The 17758-nt window shown below is 35.5% G+C and overlaps 1 protein-coding gene across 7 annotated transcripts in view; it reads right to left on the minus strand.

Moving 5' to 3' along the window:
- RP1 (RP1 axonemal microtubule associated) overlaps nt 1-17758 on the minus strand; it is a 217428-nt gene that overhangs the window by 20787 nt on the left and 178883 nt on the right. For 6 of the 7 annotated variants that reach the window (XM_083823906.1, XM_083823902.1, XM_083823904.1 and 3 more), the window contains 3 exons: nt 16560-16801; nt 13932-14058; nt 12205-12353 (listed from right to left, as the gene is read on the minus strand). In XM_083823906.1, coding sequence (XP_083680032.1) covers nt 12205-12353; nt 13932-14058; nt 16560-16801 — 518 coding nt within the window. Of the gene's footprint in view, nt 1-31; nt 11182-12204; nt 12354-13931; nt 14059-16559; nt 16802-17758 lie in introns of those variants that run through there. The other variant, XM_083823908.1, reaches the window with a different exon arrangement.

Here is a 17758-nt window from a genome sequence, read left to right on the forward strand (position 1 = left end):
GAAAATTCAGTATCAAAAAGACATGAATAGAGAAACAGAATGATCAAACTAAGTTAACACTGTACTTTGAAATATGAAAGTGAGAGGAAAATTAGGATTTATTTTTTTTCAGTAATTCAAAAAATACCAACAGAACCAGAGATGACAAGTTTAAAGATGCAAAGCTCCTGCATTAAGCAGGACTCCCTCAGTGATTCTGTAATCTACTGCTAAAACACTTCCACCTCCCTACATAGACCAATCCACTGCTCATGCTCACTTCTTGAGAGATTTTCCTTACCAAATTTCACATTTAAAGATGTGGAACACCATTTTAAACATTTCTTACTTTCAATAAGATAGACTAGCCATGTCTCCCTTCTGAGGGATGAAATGCATGGAATAAGAATGGCAGAAATAACGTTTTATTCTCTTAGGAAAGAATGACAAACTTGATCCCAGATTTGAATTAATATAGGATTAGTTATAATAATAATTGAATTTAATGAGAATATTAGAAAAAGGTTATTAGCTTGTGGTGGTTTTACTCAGGTGGGCGGCTGAGCTCCACCACAACCGCTCTCTCACTCCCCTTCCTCCAAGAGGAACGGGGAGAAAATACGATGAAAAGGGCTCAAGGGTTGAGATAAGGACGAGGAGATCGCACAGTAATTATTGTGACGGGCAAAACAGACTCAGCATAGGGAGATAGTAAGATTTATTGCTTATTACTAACAAGCTAGAGAAGCGAGAAACAAAGGAAAGAAACCAAAAGCACCTTCCTCCCCAACCACCCTCTTCCACCTCCTCCCCCCGAGCAGCGCAGGGGTACGGGGGAATGGGGGTTATGGTCAGTCTATAGCGCTTCTTCGCCGCCGTTCCTTCTCGGTCACTCTTGTCTCCTGTGCTGTGGGGTCCCTCCCACAGGATGTAGTCCTTGCTGAACTGATGCAGCTTGGGCTTCCCACAGGCAGCAGCTCTTCAAGAACTGCTCCAGATATGGGTCCGTACCACGGGGTCCATCCCTCAGGAGCAAACTGCTCCAACCTGGATCCCCCACGGGCAGCAACTCCTGACATGTCACCTGCTCCTGCGTGGTCTCCTCTCCACGGGCTACAGGTCCAGCCCGGAATCTGCTCTGGCAGGGGTGTTCCACAGGCCACAGTCTCCATCAGTGCAGGTCCACCTGCTCCACTGTGGTCTCCTCCACGGGCTGCAGCGTGGAACCTGCTCCACCGTGGTACTCCACGGGCTGCAGGGGGACAGCCTGCTTCACCATGGTCCTCACCACAGGCCGCAGGGGACTTCTGCTGTGACACCTGGAGCACCTCTCCCCCTCCTTCTTCACTGACCTTGGTGCCTCCAAGGCTGTTCCTCACTCCTCTCACTCTCCCAGCTGCTGTGTGGTGCAGATTTTTTTTTTTTTTTCCTTGTCTTAAATATGCTCTCACAGAGGTGCAAAACAACATCACTTATTGGCTCAGCTCTGGTCAGCAGTGGGGCCCTTACCAAACATGGGGCAGCTTCTAGATCCTTCTCACTGAAGCCACCCCTATGGCCCCCTGCTACCAAAATCTTGCCACATAAACCCACTACAAAGCTTAAATTAGTTCTAATATTCCTTATATGTCAGAAAGTCCACAAATTTTTATTTTTTTTTAATGTTGATAACACTCATGAAGGATCCCTAAAGAAAATGTTGAGATGTCAGATATTAAATATTGCCACAAATGTGATTTTGGCTGATTGTGTCTCACACCTACTTTCTCAGCTGGAAAGAAGAGATTAATTTCTTGGCATAGAGATCTTCCAAATGTTTTGCTTTATAGAGTTATGAATTATCATCTCATTTCTATTAAGGTTCACAACTGGTAAAAACTAGTGTTATTTGTGATGGAATATGCTACATGATTTAGTTATAAATATGTTTTTGAGGAGATTGAATCACAATAATGATAACTGAATCCTATGAAGTCTTTGTCTAATTCACCCTGAAATGCTTGTCCAGACCAACACGGTAACAATCTTTATTCAAAGGATTATACAGAGACTAAACAGAGAAAAACTGACCTCTTGCACCATCAGCAAGAAGTTCCAGGTGAAAAACTGATGAAAGATTTGTATCACCAAGGGCAGCCTGACCAGCTTGCAACATAATCACAGCATCACAGAATGGCTGAGTTTGGAAGTGACCTCTGGAGACCATATGGTCCGACCCCCTGCTCAAGCAAGGACACATAAAGCAGTTTGCACAAGGACCATGTCCAGACAGCTTTTGAAAACCTCCATGAGGGAGATTTCACAACCTCTCTGAGCAACCTGTGTCAATATTCAGTCACCCTCACAATAAATGTTTCCTGATGTTTAAATGGGACATCTTGCGTCCCAGTTTGTGCCCATCACTTCTTGTTCTGGCACTGAGCACCACTGAGAATAACCTGCCTCCATCTTCTTTGCACTCTCCCTCCAGGTATCTATAGACACTAACAAGGTTCCCCCTGAGACTTCTCTTACCCACGCTGAACAGTCACAGCTCTCTCAGCCTCTCCAAACAGGAGAGTCTCTTCATCATCATGGTGGCCCTACATTGTACTCTTTCCAGTATGTCCATGTCTCTCTCGTACTGAGAGGCTCAGAACTGTACCCAGTACTCCAGGTGCAGCCTCACCAACCCTGAGTAGACAGTAAGGATCATCAGTCTTGACCTGCTGGTGATACTTTGCCTAATACTGCCAAGAATGAGACCCTCAGTGAGTCAAAATATTGAGTTAGAAATTGCAGATAATACATAAAGGCACCCATAAAAATATATACATATATATATATATGCATATATATATATACAAACCACAGAAAAATTGTAAACTTTTTTTCTTCAGATACATTCTTGTTGGGAAATCTTTAACTTTTTTCCTCATTTTTCATTAATATATACATGTAAACATGTATGTTTGGGAACAATGTTTTTAATAGCTTCCTAAAATTAATTGCTAACCTGATGTTGAATTACTCAGTGGTTTCTTCTAGACTGAAAAACTGTGTTATTCAAAAGCTGCTATGGTGCATCATCTAACCATCAGTTTTTACTAAGTCACCTTTGTGTTATCATCTGAAAGAGGAAAATGAGAACAGCAAGATGACAATGATTTTAAGGAAAAAGTGTTAAACAGGCACTTGAATTGCTGTACTTCCTTATGATGACTCAAGGTTATCAGCTGCTCAGGGAATTTAGACTGGCAAAAGTGTAAGATGGAAATGAAGGTTTTCAGGATAATGATGCACTTCAGCAGCAGAGCAAATACATTGGAAGGGATGAAATTTTAGATAGAATGTGAGAATAAGGAAAGAGGCTACTCTACATTTTCCATAGTTAAGTCAAAAAAAAAAAGAAAAAAAAAGCAGCATTTAGTGTCAGCACCACAATTACATATTGTTACCTACTGGATTTATTTGATGACTGAATGCCACTAATCTGAATTCTTAATTTACCTTAATTGTGATATGAGTTTGAGTTTTATTCCATCTTTAACTGTATTGGTAAAGATACAGTATTATGCTTGAACAAGCATATTCAGTAAGTGCAGGCTTGCTACGTTTACAAAATAAACTGTATTAAAAGTACACGGAGATGGAACATCACAGGATCACAGGATCACAGAAGGAGTGAGGTTGGAAGGGACCTCTGGAGGTCATGAAGTCCAAGCCCCCTACCAAGCAGGGTTACCTAAAGCATGTTGCACAGGATTACATCCAGACAGATTTTGGTTATCTCCAGAGAAGACTCCATAGCCTCTCTGGGCAACCTGCTCCAGTGCTCTGTCACCCTCACAGTAAAGTGTTTTCTCATACTCTGCTGGAACTTCTTGTGTTTTAGTTTGCGCCCAACATGGGTGAAAAACATGGGTGAAAACCACAGATAAACTCAAGAAAGAAGAATACAGACCTGTCTCTGTTAGTAAAGAAACATTTTAAGTCTCCAAAACGTGAAAATTTATCTTAAAAATACTTCTCTCTTCTTGCAAATGGTGATCTTATATTAATACAAAGTACATGAATTATTTTATTGGAAACATGAAGAAGTTTCTGTCAGATTAGAATACTTGTTAAAATAGAATACTTTTTAAGAGAAAAGAGTTCTCTACAAGATGACTAATTTAGTGACACTACCATCTCCAAAAAATCTGTTGTCAGTGATCCACTTTTGGAAAGGAGAGAGACTTAGGAATAAAGAAACATACAGAGAATATTCTGCAAACTACTAGACTTGTGCTATCTCCAGCAGTAGGCTAGTTGAGTTTGACTTGCACTATGCTTGACTGTTAGTAAACTTCATTACACTAGAAATTTCTTCACACAGTAATGGCTAAAATATTTGTACACCGATATCTCTAGTGTGCATCTGAAGGCATTTAATAACTCAGGTGCAGCACATACTTTGGGTTATTCATAACCTAATCCAGCCACAGGTAACACAAATTTTATATTGGCAATGTATGAAAGATATATTTTGGCTGAATAACCATCTGTGAAAACTCAACGTTCAATTTGCAATAGACATTCTACCTCAGCATTTGCCAATGTTTAATCTAAAAGTGCCTATTTTGAAGCATGAAAAATCTCAGAAATCCATGGTAAAATCTGCAGAAAATTCACCCCTATAATGAATTATAAGCTGAAAAACTATTAACTAGATTGGGAATTGTGACAGTTGGGGTAAACGCACCTCACAGACAAGAGTACTTTTTCTCTTGATGTGTTGTCAAGAGTCAAAAAAAAAAAAAAAGTGAATTGAAAAAAGCAGTAACTATAACTGTTAGTTAGATGAACAATTTGCTAGAGATGATTTATTTGCCAAACTTAATCCACTTTTTGTAAGCTGTCTGCAAAATGACAGGTTATGACATAAATACATATATTTCATTACAATTTTAACAAATTCAATCATTATTAATAATTTAGCTAATATTTTTGTGGCTTCATTTCAGACCATGGAATACGCATAAATAATAAGAAATATATGAGTTGTTGACAGGTCTTATATTTCACACTTTTTCTCTTTCTCTTCATACTTTTTCTCTTATCTGATTTACAGATGGGGACCTTTTAACCTTTTAAGTCACTGAAAGGTTAATTCTTTTGCAAAAAGGGAAAGAAAAGAAAGAACATGGAAGACAGGGAAACCTATAGAATATTAAAAAAAAATTAATTTTACCCTTGAGAAAAATGTTAATTTTTTTATAGTTACTGCTAGCAAATTGTATTTGAATGGGAAAAAAAAAAAGTTAAATGTTGATAATAATATTTTCTTATTCATAAGAGCTTATATGTAATTTTCTCAGAATAGTCTTGAAACTATTTGTGTGTACGTACAGTCCACTAAATTTTCTTAATACGCACTGCCTGGAAAAAGAAAGATATTCTCCAAGAAGAAGCAGCTGAGACTGGCAATGTAAGAGCCTGCATCATATATCTTTGTGACCCAGAAAAACTCCTCTCACAAAACCAGAATTGACACATTTTGTATTTTTTAGATAAGACAAAAAAAAATTGATAAAATCCTTAAAAACAATCATGCGAGCAACGTTTTTGAACTAATTGGAATTTATTTTCATTAACTCATATTCAGATTTTCTTTAAATGTTTCTTTTTATCCCTGGACCCATGTTCTGAGCATTTAATTTCAATCTATGACCCCGTTTGGCTTTATTCAGTGACCTTCAATGTCAATGCTGGCAACATATCAGTAGCAGTTGCAATAGCTCTTGTAACAGAAGAAGCACTTGAACAGTCACTATGCAATATTTACCTTTAAAAATGCCAATCATTTTATAGGCTCAGTATTGAGAGCTGGTGGTTGGTTAATGACGATATTCCCAGCAGAACTGAAAATGGCAAGTCAAGACACACCATATGCTTAATTTCATCAACCTGTATGCACAAGTGATTTCCCATACTGCTAATGTTACTATCATTTTAATAGGCTTTTATTGGAAAAGGAGATAGTGTCTAGATAAAGGACCTTTTCTATTAAGCTTAGCAAACCTATTGATTTGCTGCCTGATTATTTTGGTCTCACTTGTTAATCTGGAGAAACTCTACAGAAGTCAAACGAGTTTTAGCACTGGAAGGCAAGATAAAAGCCCTTGTAACACTGAGCCAGAATCAGGAAGTGTCTGAACATTCCTGTAGAGGAGACAAATGAGAAAAATAACTTGTGCTGATACATCACTTTTCAGATTCTGGTCACATCTTATCTTCCAGTTGTGCTGAACTGAACTTCACTGTCCTGTCCCAATTGCTTGTACATCACTGCTTTCTCTTAAACAGAGATTATCACCTTTTTAGCTGTGCATCTACAACGACAAAACCAGCTTGTGTCAAGCCAAATTTTATCAAGATAGATCTAGTGGAAAAGCCCAAACTATTAGTAACATTAATTGCTTAAACTAAAAAATGTTTGAATGTATGTCACTTTGCCAGCAGACTCAAGGGGTAGAAACACTGGGTGGTAAGCAGTAGCAATGGCAAGCACTAGTAGCAGTAATATCTTCACCCAGCTCAGTGGAAGGACGAACAATACCTCTGACTGTGCCCTTAGCATCTTCAAATCTGTGCTCTGTACAAAAGTTTCCTTAAAGTTTCTTTAAAAATAGGGGATTCCACATATCTGAAAAATCCAAACCTCTGACATTTTTGCAAGCATTTTTTTTCCTTTGTGTTAAATTCTCATCCAGAAATTCTTTAAAAACTTTATATGAAAAAAAATGCCCAAATTACAATGAATGCATAATTTGAGTTTTCTGACACCTTACAATTATCATGGTTCATCCATTTTCAACAGGATTAGCTGAGAGTAAATGAAAGAATAGGGGCAGTAAATATAAATAATTAAATAAAATTAATACCTGCCCTAGAACTGACCTTATGTTAAGTTGCTTAGCATAACTAGAGTAGAATCTTTTTGAAACAGATTTTTTATGCATAGAACAGTAATAGGAATAAGAAAGAATAGTGGTACATTATAATAATCAGCAGCTATAACAATTCAACTAGGTTGTAAAAGGCATTGCAATCAGGCTTCAAGTATAGTACACTTAATAAAATGCAGAATGACTGCTACAGAAAATGGTATCATCAGCCACATCTAAATCTGTAAACACACATCATATTACACCAAAGAAATTAAAATAAAATAAAAATACACACAGACATGAAAAAGATCACTTTGAACAAAGTCAAACTCATATGGATCTGATGCAGCCTGATTGTTAGACTGATTTAATAACAGTCCAGGTTTGAGATACGGTTTGACAGGTAAAGAGAACAGAAATGATATAATTTTCCTCAATTTTAAAAACCCATTTGATTGTGTAATGTTTTGGTTAAGACACCACAATCCAACATTCTATTGACTCTCATGTGGGCTAAAGCTGGCTGATAATAGGACTATAAAGCGTCTAACTGGTACATCTCCAAGTGCGGCTGTAAATGGGGAATATTTTCAAGCAGATGTGTAGTAGTGAGGCAAGTTCATAACCTGTGCACTTTAATGTTTTCATGAGCTAGTCGGAGGTAAAGAAGATTTTAGAGATGATGTAAAAACAATTGCTAGTTATGACACTTGAAGAAGTAGGGTGTTAAACTGAAGAGTCCTCTGAAAAGATTTGTGGGAGTTAATAAATCACTGGAAAGCCTGCTTTCCAGTGAATCAAATGTTCTAATCTATTTAAGTTGTCAAAGACAAGCATAGGGATTTGCTTATTGTCATAAAAACTGTCAAAGTCAGCAGAAATTCGGTGCAAGAGAGCTATCCAGGCTGAGTCAAAACTGTGACAAAATCCAGTGCCTAAGAAGATAAAGCTTGACAAATTTAGACACAAAATAGTGTGAATCTTTAAAAAAGGATATCTAAGCTTTGATACAACTTTTCAACTAGAGGAGCCCTTCATCAGTAGAGGCTGTTAAAACTGAATTAGATAATTTTTCTAAACTATTTAACTTACATTAAAGTAAATTCAGTTCTTGTTGCACTGAGAAAAAGTGGTTAAATACTTTGCTGAAAACTGCAGGCTTGGGTTGAGCAGACTCTTAAAATTTATGATAAATCAAGTTAATAATCTCAGCTGTATTTTATTCAAAATTATCTTTTTTTTAACTAAAAATTAATGAAATAAATGCAGCATAGAATTCACTCACCTATTTTTTGCTATCTAAAGTAAGTCTTTGTAAGACAATTAATTTCCCCATAGTTTTGAGAAAGCAGAAGGTACCCCCTGGGGATAACTCATTTCATTTTTAAGATAAATATTCAAAAACATACAAACAAACAAACAAGAAAAAAAAAAGAAAAAAAAAGAAAAAAAAAAAAGAAAAAAAAAGAAAAAAGAAAGAAGGAAACCACCTCCTGGAAGCTCCTACTTCACTTCATTTCTGCAGAATAAACTCAAACCATCGTGTTAGAATGATTGTGTACATTATAGGCAATTAAAGTTCTGAGACGTATTTCATCTTTAAAACTGTAATATTTATTTTGCATCTCTATATAGACAGAGAGCAACCCCCCAAGTAATTAATTTTAGAGCAAATTAATTTTTTCTACTTTCTAATTTTTGGCAGCAGATCTTTATATTATTTCTTGTCTTGCAATAATTCATCAAAAAAGATAATAATATTGCAATAATTCATCAAAAAATCATTTTGCAATTGTTTAATCGTTATGTCAGGTACACTTTCCATAAGAGAACGGTTTATCTGCATTTATACAATAATAGTATTCATGATGTGATGTGTACACTGCAGACAAATATTGACTTCTTTATAGTGGCCACAGTACACTGTCCCCCATTCATGCCCTTTTTAGTGTATTCTGTCACTCAGGGATTTTTTTTACAGAAGTAATTTTTAAAATTGCCAATGCTTAATCTGTAAGTGAGTATGGAAACTGAACACCAACAGTCACCTCTCAGTGACAATTTTTGTATGTGCTGCAGTTACCATGGTACCAACCTGAGCAGTTGATGTCTAAATATAGGGCAGGATAAAGGATATATCTTTTCAACAACTAATAGAATGAAGTAAAAATTCACAGAGATTTTACTGTTTTACTGACATAGAGTACTTAATACTGGCCACTTTCATCAAACAGAGATTAAAACACTTAAATATCAGTCATAACATATTCAGTGTAGTTTACGGACTTTGATTGAATTGATATGAAAAAAGCCACATTCTCAAAGAGAATGTAACTCACAGCCATACGACAGAACATACAGCAAGTCTATCAAAGACCACATAAAAGAAGCAGAAAGAATTTCATTAGCTGCAAAACGTTGGGTGCCAGAAGCAATGTGGAGATACGGTAAGGCTGAGATGATTTCACACAGCTGGGTCTAGATTTTTACAAAATGTCTGCACTGAGCACACTTGGTTCAAGAAAGTGTTTGTAGCAGGTAACATTTATCAGAAGTGAACTGACTCATGAAGTATGAATAAATAGTATTAGGAATTCATGAAACCTGAACTGCATGAAGAAGTGCAATAAGATTGCTTTGTCTAAATTTGTAGTTTTTAGGAGAACATCAGACAAGGCATCAATGTCATAGCAATTCAAAAGAATACAGCTCTTGCAGCACTTGACCTCATACTTATTTTTCTAAATGGATCACCAGAAGCTCAGCTGTCTTGGTGACAGTGTTACTCTCTCTGACATGGGGTGAGCGACAGGATGTTTACTGGTGAATGAATAATTTCATGCACAGTACTTTATCTAACAGTTCTCCAATGATTTTGCAGATGTAAAGACTTTAGAAAGACACAAAGAAACTTTTCAGATGTAAGAAGATAATTCAGTCTTTTACTGTCACGTAATTGAGCTCATGTAAATAAAAGACTTGCTAAATGAGAAAAGTATACCTCCAACCCTCTGCAAGGTCCTCTGAATATTTAAACATTTCTTGCATTTCTGCATTGCTAAGCTGTTGTTTGTAGCAGCCCTGACATTCTGTGGGACTAACACCATATTTCGATGTGATTTCTAACAGAAACACTGTTCCAGTTCACTAGCTGTTACTGTGTAGTCAGGGGAAAAATTATTGCAAGGAAAAGCACATTTTAAAATGTCAGAACAACTGTTAAGATTCAGAATGCAAATTCCATGTCTGTTATATGCCAAAATCCCCTAAACCACCAAGTCCAGATTCTCTGACTGCAGGGGTGCTCAGCACAATATGTGATTGGGCTGGTACAGAAAGAGACATTTTACACTTGAGAGTCTTTTTGGAGATTACTTATAATAGGAAGAAAACATTGGGAAATTTCCAAAACCCGCCATGAAGAAAATGCTGCAAAGGCAGGAGTCTTGCTTGCAGAAACAATTTAGTCTTTGTCAATTAACCAAATACGTTCATTTTCATTGAACAAGGAGTAAATTGAGACTTAGAATTCTAAGTTTTCTCTGTTAATTATCTACAAGTAATTTCTTTTTTGGCCCTAAAATATTCCTATGCTAATATCTACTTATAAGCATAATACTATGTTGCATTCACATACTGCTCCTATGAAATGCCAAATATGGAAACAAGAGATGGGTACATGCCAGCTCTGCCTCTTACTCTGTAAAAAAATGAAAATTCTGTGCCATACAGGAGTATAAGCAAACACCATAAAAACATCCTTCAGATTATCTTTGTAGTTAATCTCTTTTTTACTAGGTAACATTTCTGCATGTGCATCCCTGGTCCCTCTTGATTAAAAACTTCAGTGCACACTTGTAGAATTAAGACTTAAGGAGAAATCCACTAAAACTTACATTAAACTCACTACTCCATGAAAGTGATAGCAAAAGGACTGTAGCTCTAACATACAATGACTCAAACATAGGTTACCAATAAACCGTAATATGAATTTCAAAATTAGGGAAGACAAACATGTCTTTTTCAAATTAAGAACCCTCATCCACAAGCATTTAGTCCCTTAAAAATAAAGATTTAAACTCTGTCACTTCTCTTATGAATCATTTCAAATGTGTCTAACCCAGCAAGGTAATGACCCTTTTCAACTCTCATTGAATTCACGAAACTGGGAATAGTTAGGAACTGAGCTACTTGTAACCTTACATATCATGCCTCTGCTTTGGTTATCAATCTAAGCTGATTTGCAAACTTGCTTCCTTAGAGAAACTGTCATTCATTTGGCAGCTGGCACCTGCAGAAGGAAATAGTATACTGTATGATACTTCTAATTCAAAAGACTACCACAATCACAATATTCTCTGAGAGCTCAAAAAGGTAGAATGGTGCACAAGCTATAAGGAAAATAGACAGCACTCTTTATTGTAAAATATGTTCTGCATTTCTGGTTATGAGACATTAGTGTTTCCTTTCTAAATTTTAGCTATTCCAGTTGAAATTTTCTGTAACTAATGTTTGTTTCAGGATCTCTTTTTTTTTTTTTTTTTTAGTTGCTTTAACCTTCAAGTTTGTTTTAAAATAAAGGTCTGCAGAAGATATAAACATTTAGTTAACCCCACATTTAAAAACTTTAGTGAACTTTTTAGCTGAAAATTTCACTCCCTTTATCCAAAAGGGTCTAGGTTTTGCATCAAAGACATGCTTTCTGCCATAAACCTGCCCACATTTCTACAGAACATTTGCTAGCTAAATTCTCTCTAATTTATGCTTATACTGACAATGCTACAGGCAAATGCATCTCTCTCAGCTATGCTGGTCTTTGGTCTACATCTGTAAGCTGAGAGACTCTCTCCTGCACTGTGAGGACATGACTTTCTTAGTGGACTTAACGAAATCTATGGAGGGCCCTGGCTGCCTGTCTGTAGAGGGAGCAAGAGCCAGAATAAGGAGCAGAGTAGCAGTGAGCAGGCAGAAGCGGTGGAAAGAAGCCTCAGCCTGGAGACTAGCAAGGGAAGAAAACAGGTATTAAGCCACTGGCCTGTAACTGAAGACCTTCGATATTTGCAACATTGAACCTAAAAGTACTTGATATAGTCACTTCATTACTTTTCAGTATTGTTAGCATCAGTTGCATAAACATCAGTATTTTCCTCTTAAAATACATATAGATATAGGTATTCACACACAGATACACTTACAATCTCAAAGCATTACAAACTGGACTTTGTAGACTGTCGCACATGGACTCCCACTCAGCCCATGTGAATTGGACTGGGCTATAAAATTGCAAAATATCACACATAAATGATAAGTATACCTTTCCTTTAGTGAAATTATCACCTCCTTTTCTGACTAATTTTCGTCTGCCAGTATCTCCCAAAATGCCTTGCAGCGTGACATACACATCTGCGTCTGTTCCTGAGCCAGGAGATGCTCCCGTGGTGATGTAGAGAACATAGCTTTTCACTATTGAGAAAAAGATGAAAAGTTTAACAAAGCTTAATCAGATTTTAAAAATATGTTATTTAATAAATTACTATCATGTTCTTAGTTTTTGTTCCTGCCCAAAGAGATCAACTGGTCAAATAATATTACAATGCCTAGAAAAACACAGAAGTGTTGTAATAAAAAATTATGAACCACTATAATAACAAATAATGAGCCAAATAGTTTGTGAGTGGGCCTTGAATAAAGGAAGAAGAGAAAATGAAAAATAAAACAGAGATCACAAATTATTATAAAAAATGTAAATAATACTCTACTGCATACTTGCATACACTGAAATAAATAACACTTATGAATGTAACAGTACCTAGGCTAAGGACAACATTAAATTACTCAAAAAACATCAGTTCTCCAAGCCTCTCTGAGTTCAAATGAAGCTGAACTCCATCAGATGGATGACAGTTTTTGCATTTGCTCTGGATAATGGTCCAGCCCATGGCTGACTGCTCTATACTGTACCAGTTGAGGCCAGTTATTGGCCTCAGCAGACAATTTCAAGAAATATATATTCTCTGATGTATCTCACAGATGTTCAGCTGTGCGTTTCTTGGCTGACCATGTTAACTTCCTGGTTGTAGTCCCAGAGAAATGCATAGCACACTGGTGATCTGGCCCCCAAAATAAGAAAGAACATCACCAAAACATTTGATTGAAAAAGACAACAAATATGGAGATGAAGCAAGAAAACACTGTGTGTCCTCATGTTTGAAGCTTATTAGAAAGAGGAGCAGCATTTGTGAAGGTTTAAACATTTGTGCTCTTTCAGAAAAAAAAAAAAAAAAGAAAAAAAAAGTGAAAGTATTTAAAAGGCAAAGTGCCTTTCCAGGGAATACCCCAGCAGTACTCTTTTCAAATTTATATTCAAGGTGCTTCTGCCCAAGTGTTTTTCTTGGGATTAGCTTTGAAAACACAGCAGATTAAAGTAAGGAACACACAGATTACTTGTTCTAATGATCTATTCCCTTATCTTTTGGGAAAACCTTAGTTGTAACTGTGTTATTCTCATGGTAGAATATTCTTTTAGGAAAAGAGCTTATGCATTCTTCACTAACTGTGGTTATCAAATCCGTGAACAAACACAGAACAAATGAAAACTATCTGGTCTCGAGGTGATCAAGGAACAACTCACAAGAAGGAGTTTCATGCTATATAACTACTAGAAGAATGCCTGAAAGTCTAGCAATACAAACAGATGTTTGTGGGGTGATGGACCTCCTTCTTATCTGACATTACGAGAGTTATTTCTTTTGGATCTCCTATACTTCCTTTGAGAGAGAACCAAATAATATTACCAAGAAAAAGCAGAACTCTGAATACCGGTCAAAACATTTTTAATATTTTTAGTGCTGCATGCTTGCTCTTTTATGTGTCCCAGACTGATCTCAGGCTTGGAATGCAAAATGCACAACTAACTACAGGAACTGAGATACTTTTTAAAAAATGAATACAATTTTTCTGATAAATCCTCTGGAATGCTCTGAAAATCTGAGCCATCATAACTGGCCACATCTTTTCCAGTGTTTCTGATTTGTGACAAACCTGCTGGAAAAGGAGAACAGTCTGTGAGAACTGGACGCTCAGCCACTCTTACTCCTTCATCATCTGCAAAGTTGCAACAAAATGGAAATTCCAGAACATTTTTACTTTCTCTGTGTTGAAGCTTTACCTTACCAAAGAACAAAAAGAAATACTTTTAGCATGTGTCACTTGCTCTAGACCAAACTATAGCAAGACATACTGCTGAAAAACACTGACACATAGTGCAATACCAAAAGAGAAGATGAAATAAATTTGTCTAAAATGGTTTTTTGTTTGTTTTTTTAACAGATTTTTAAAAGACAAGAAATAGAAATTTTCCCAATTAAATTTTCCCAATTAAAAGTAATTAAAGTGTTGTCAGCAGTATTGCTGTAGATACTGTTGCACTACAGGGAAAAAAATGATTTGGAATGGTTCAAAAAGGTTCCTTTATGTAATCTATTCATTCAGCATATGGAAGAAAAAGAAGTGTTGATATGCCTATTTCAACTTGTGAGAAATGTCAATAAACCATAACATTTTTTAGGGCAGAATGTCTTCTCATTCTGTGTAATTGGAGGAAGAAAAATTAGCATTTCTGGGGAAAAAAAAAATGAAAAATTGAAATTGAGCATGTTTATGACATGTATATATCTGCACATATGTATCATATGAATATACAGATTATATTACTGAATATTTTGAATTTCTATTAAACATTGTATATAAAGTAGTCAGAGGGTGATACTGAGCTATGCAGCTCAGTCTTATTCTAAGGAAAGAGATTTTGATAATGACTCTTCTCGTCAACTACAATAGGAGATAAAAGTCCCATTTTCTAAACTGTTTTAAGATAGACCAGAGAAAACAGTTGAAAATAGGTTTCAGGAAGTAACCCCACTTTTAACAGAGCACAGAAAATTTACTCATTCATTTCTCCATGAGTTAACTCACTATCACTTAAAAATGACCAAACCTTTAACTCAGACAGTTCTATGATCTTTGTTTAGCAATTGTTGGTGGGAGATTGTAGCTTTTTTTTTTTTTTGTCTTCCAAAGACTCCTATTATTTTTCATGATGGCAGACATATTGAATATATATTTTTTTAAAGAAAGACAAAATATAGAGTTAATACTTTTTCCCTTTCATACTAACATCTACATTCCTGAACATTTTCTTGACAATCACGTTTTATTGACTGTGCTTTATTTCTTCAAGAACTGAATATCAAGAATAAAGATATTAGCTTCTGCGTTCTTCAGAAATAAAGTTCTTTTTTTTTTTTCTTTGTCCCAGATATTACTTTATAATGATTCCATTTTCCTCAAAAACTTCAAGGGAATTATTTTGCAGTTACAGTTCTAATTTGAGTTCTGAAACTATATATGGGATTCAACCATCTGAAGCACCTGCTTGTGATAGAAAGTGGAAATCTCAGCCTCTGTGAAGAAAGTCTTGTAAAATCAAAATAAAATGGCATAGAACTGACCATCCTGCAGTGTAAATTTAATAAGCAGTGTAAACAGACTGATAACCTGGCTTTGATAATATTATCCACAACCCTTATATCAACCTAGTTATTTCATATAAGAATTCAACCAGTCCTGCTACAGAATCCATGGAATAGCAGAGCAAACATCTTCCTAAAACCCTGGTAGTTTATATTTTCTTTCTAGTTCTACCTGATATAAATTTGTACCTTTTCTTTTTCTATATAAATGATGCTAATTATTTTCTAACTCAGCTTTGAGTTGTTGTTATGAGTTAATGAAGTAAAGCAGATTAATAGATACCACTGCAACAGCCAAGTTTCTATTCTCGTTTTTTTTTTGTGATACACTGTCTCCAAGAAGCAGTCTTAATTTTATCAATAGATTTGTTAGGTGATGAAGATGAAATTAGCAACCTGCCTACCAGTTAAATGTCAACGGGTTCAGATGTCTATTTAATATCATGTAACAGAGATTAAATTTTTTTTTTTCTCCAATTTTTAATGAGTACAGAATAAAAGTATTTATGGGCAAAAGTGTGGCTGCAGTTTGAAAGAAGATTATTCTTTCCCTTAAACCCCTTTTTATTTTCCCAGCTTAAGAGGATAAAGATATATTTTGTAAAGTGCCACAGCAATTTCAGTGTGATATCAGATTTTAACTTCAGCATCTTAGATATCAGAAGAAAGATTGTCAATTTTACTATTCACTTCTTTTTTTCACATGCCAACTTAAATGGCAGATATTTTCATCAAAAGGCATTTCTGGTGTCTTGCTTAATTGTTTGCCTCAGATCACTGGGTCCACAACATGTAACAGTCAACTTGGGGTTATGTAAATTCTGCACTGCATGTCAGTGGCTCCAGCTCCAAAAAGAGACAATGGGGTGTGCTATAGGTAATGGCACATCTGTGCATACACCCTCCAGAAATCCAATTAAATTTACAAGATTTTTGCTATCCAAAGGTATTTTAACAAATGCTTTGAGCATTCTCTGAATTTATCAGTGTTGAATTAGCAGACGCATTTATTTTTGTAAATCAAAAATTATGTAATTTCAAAAGGAACTGGAAAACAGAAGTACTGACCAAGGAATGTGGAAATAAGATAATCTTACAATAAATATATGAACTATTATGCTTTAGTTTTATTTTTTACCTCACGGCAATGCCAAGTCTCTCCTTCTCCAGCTTCTTCAATTTCTAGGCGAACTTTGAATATAGTATTGAATTTCTTATTTAGTTCAATTGAAGTCTCATAAACCTGTTTTTTTTTAAGTGATCCTTTTGCGAATATGACTGAAGTACAGGCACCTTTTTCACCACACACAGTTAGAGACATTTTAGGATTCAAGGAACTAGAAGAAATATCACTAGTTGTCACAAAGACATCCCACGTCCCTGTTGAAGCAAAATAGTAGCAAATAATTAATTAATTTGCTGAATATCCAAAATAATACAGCAATTTGTAATGGGCTGCGTTAGTGAGTGATTAGCAAACCATTCCCACCTTTGCACTGAACTAAAACCTTGGAACATAATAGATTCACTTGTTATTGATTTAGTACACACAGAGAAACAGATTTAGACACCAGCATTTCTGTAATGACAGCTGGCCCTTTAAAGAGGGACCAGGCTAGTAGGACTGTGCAGATAAGACTGCCAGTTCCATACCAGAGATTTATGAAGAGCCTTGACAACTTATTGACCTTTTTCCCTTCTTAATTGTTTTCTCTGATTATTTTAATCTCTTTCTCACCAATCACCGCCTAAAACCAGCATAATTTCCTCTAGATAGTACTGGTTATCAGGTTTGCCATTGGTCCTGGAGGTTACTGTTTGCATTCCAACTTTTTGAGGAGCTACTTAAATTAGGTTGTTAAAATTTGCTACATATATTCTGTAACAAGAAGAGATAAACTGGTTCAGAACTTGAAATATAAAAATCATGTTTTCATATATAAATATAAATATATAAAATAATATAAATAAAATATAAATAAATATAAGTATAAAATTAAATATAAAAATCATGTTTTTCATTAAAAACAATCATGACTTCTACAGAAAGGCTTTGGTCACCTGGACTTGTGTAGAATGGACCACAACAAACTGAGCTTTGTTTATGCAAAGTGAGCCAAAGTATGAATTTAATAATTTCTAATAGTTATTTTGCAATCTGGAATTATTTTGAGTAATGGAAATAGTAATTTTTATTGTCCTGTAAAGTCCTGTTTTCTAACCACAATAGGCAAATCTTTATCTCCTGGTATAAATTAATTTAAATAAAGCTTTATTAATTTACAGGAGGTAAGGATCTATGCCATGAATTCAGAATGCTGTGAAAGTAAAAAAAAA

This window comes from Anser anser, assembly GCF_964211835.1.
Source record: "Anser anser genome assembly, chromosome: 2".
NCBI lineage: Eukaryota > Metazoa > Chordata > Aves > Anseriformes > Anatidae > Anser > Anser anser.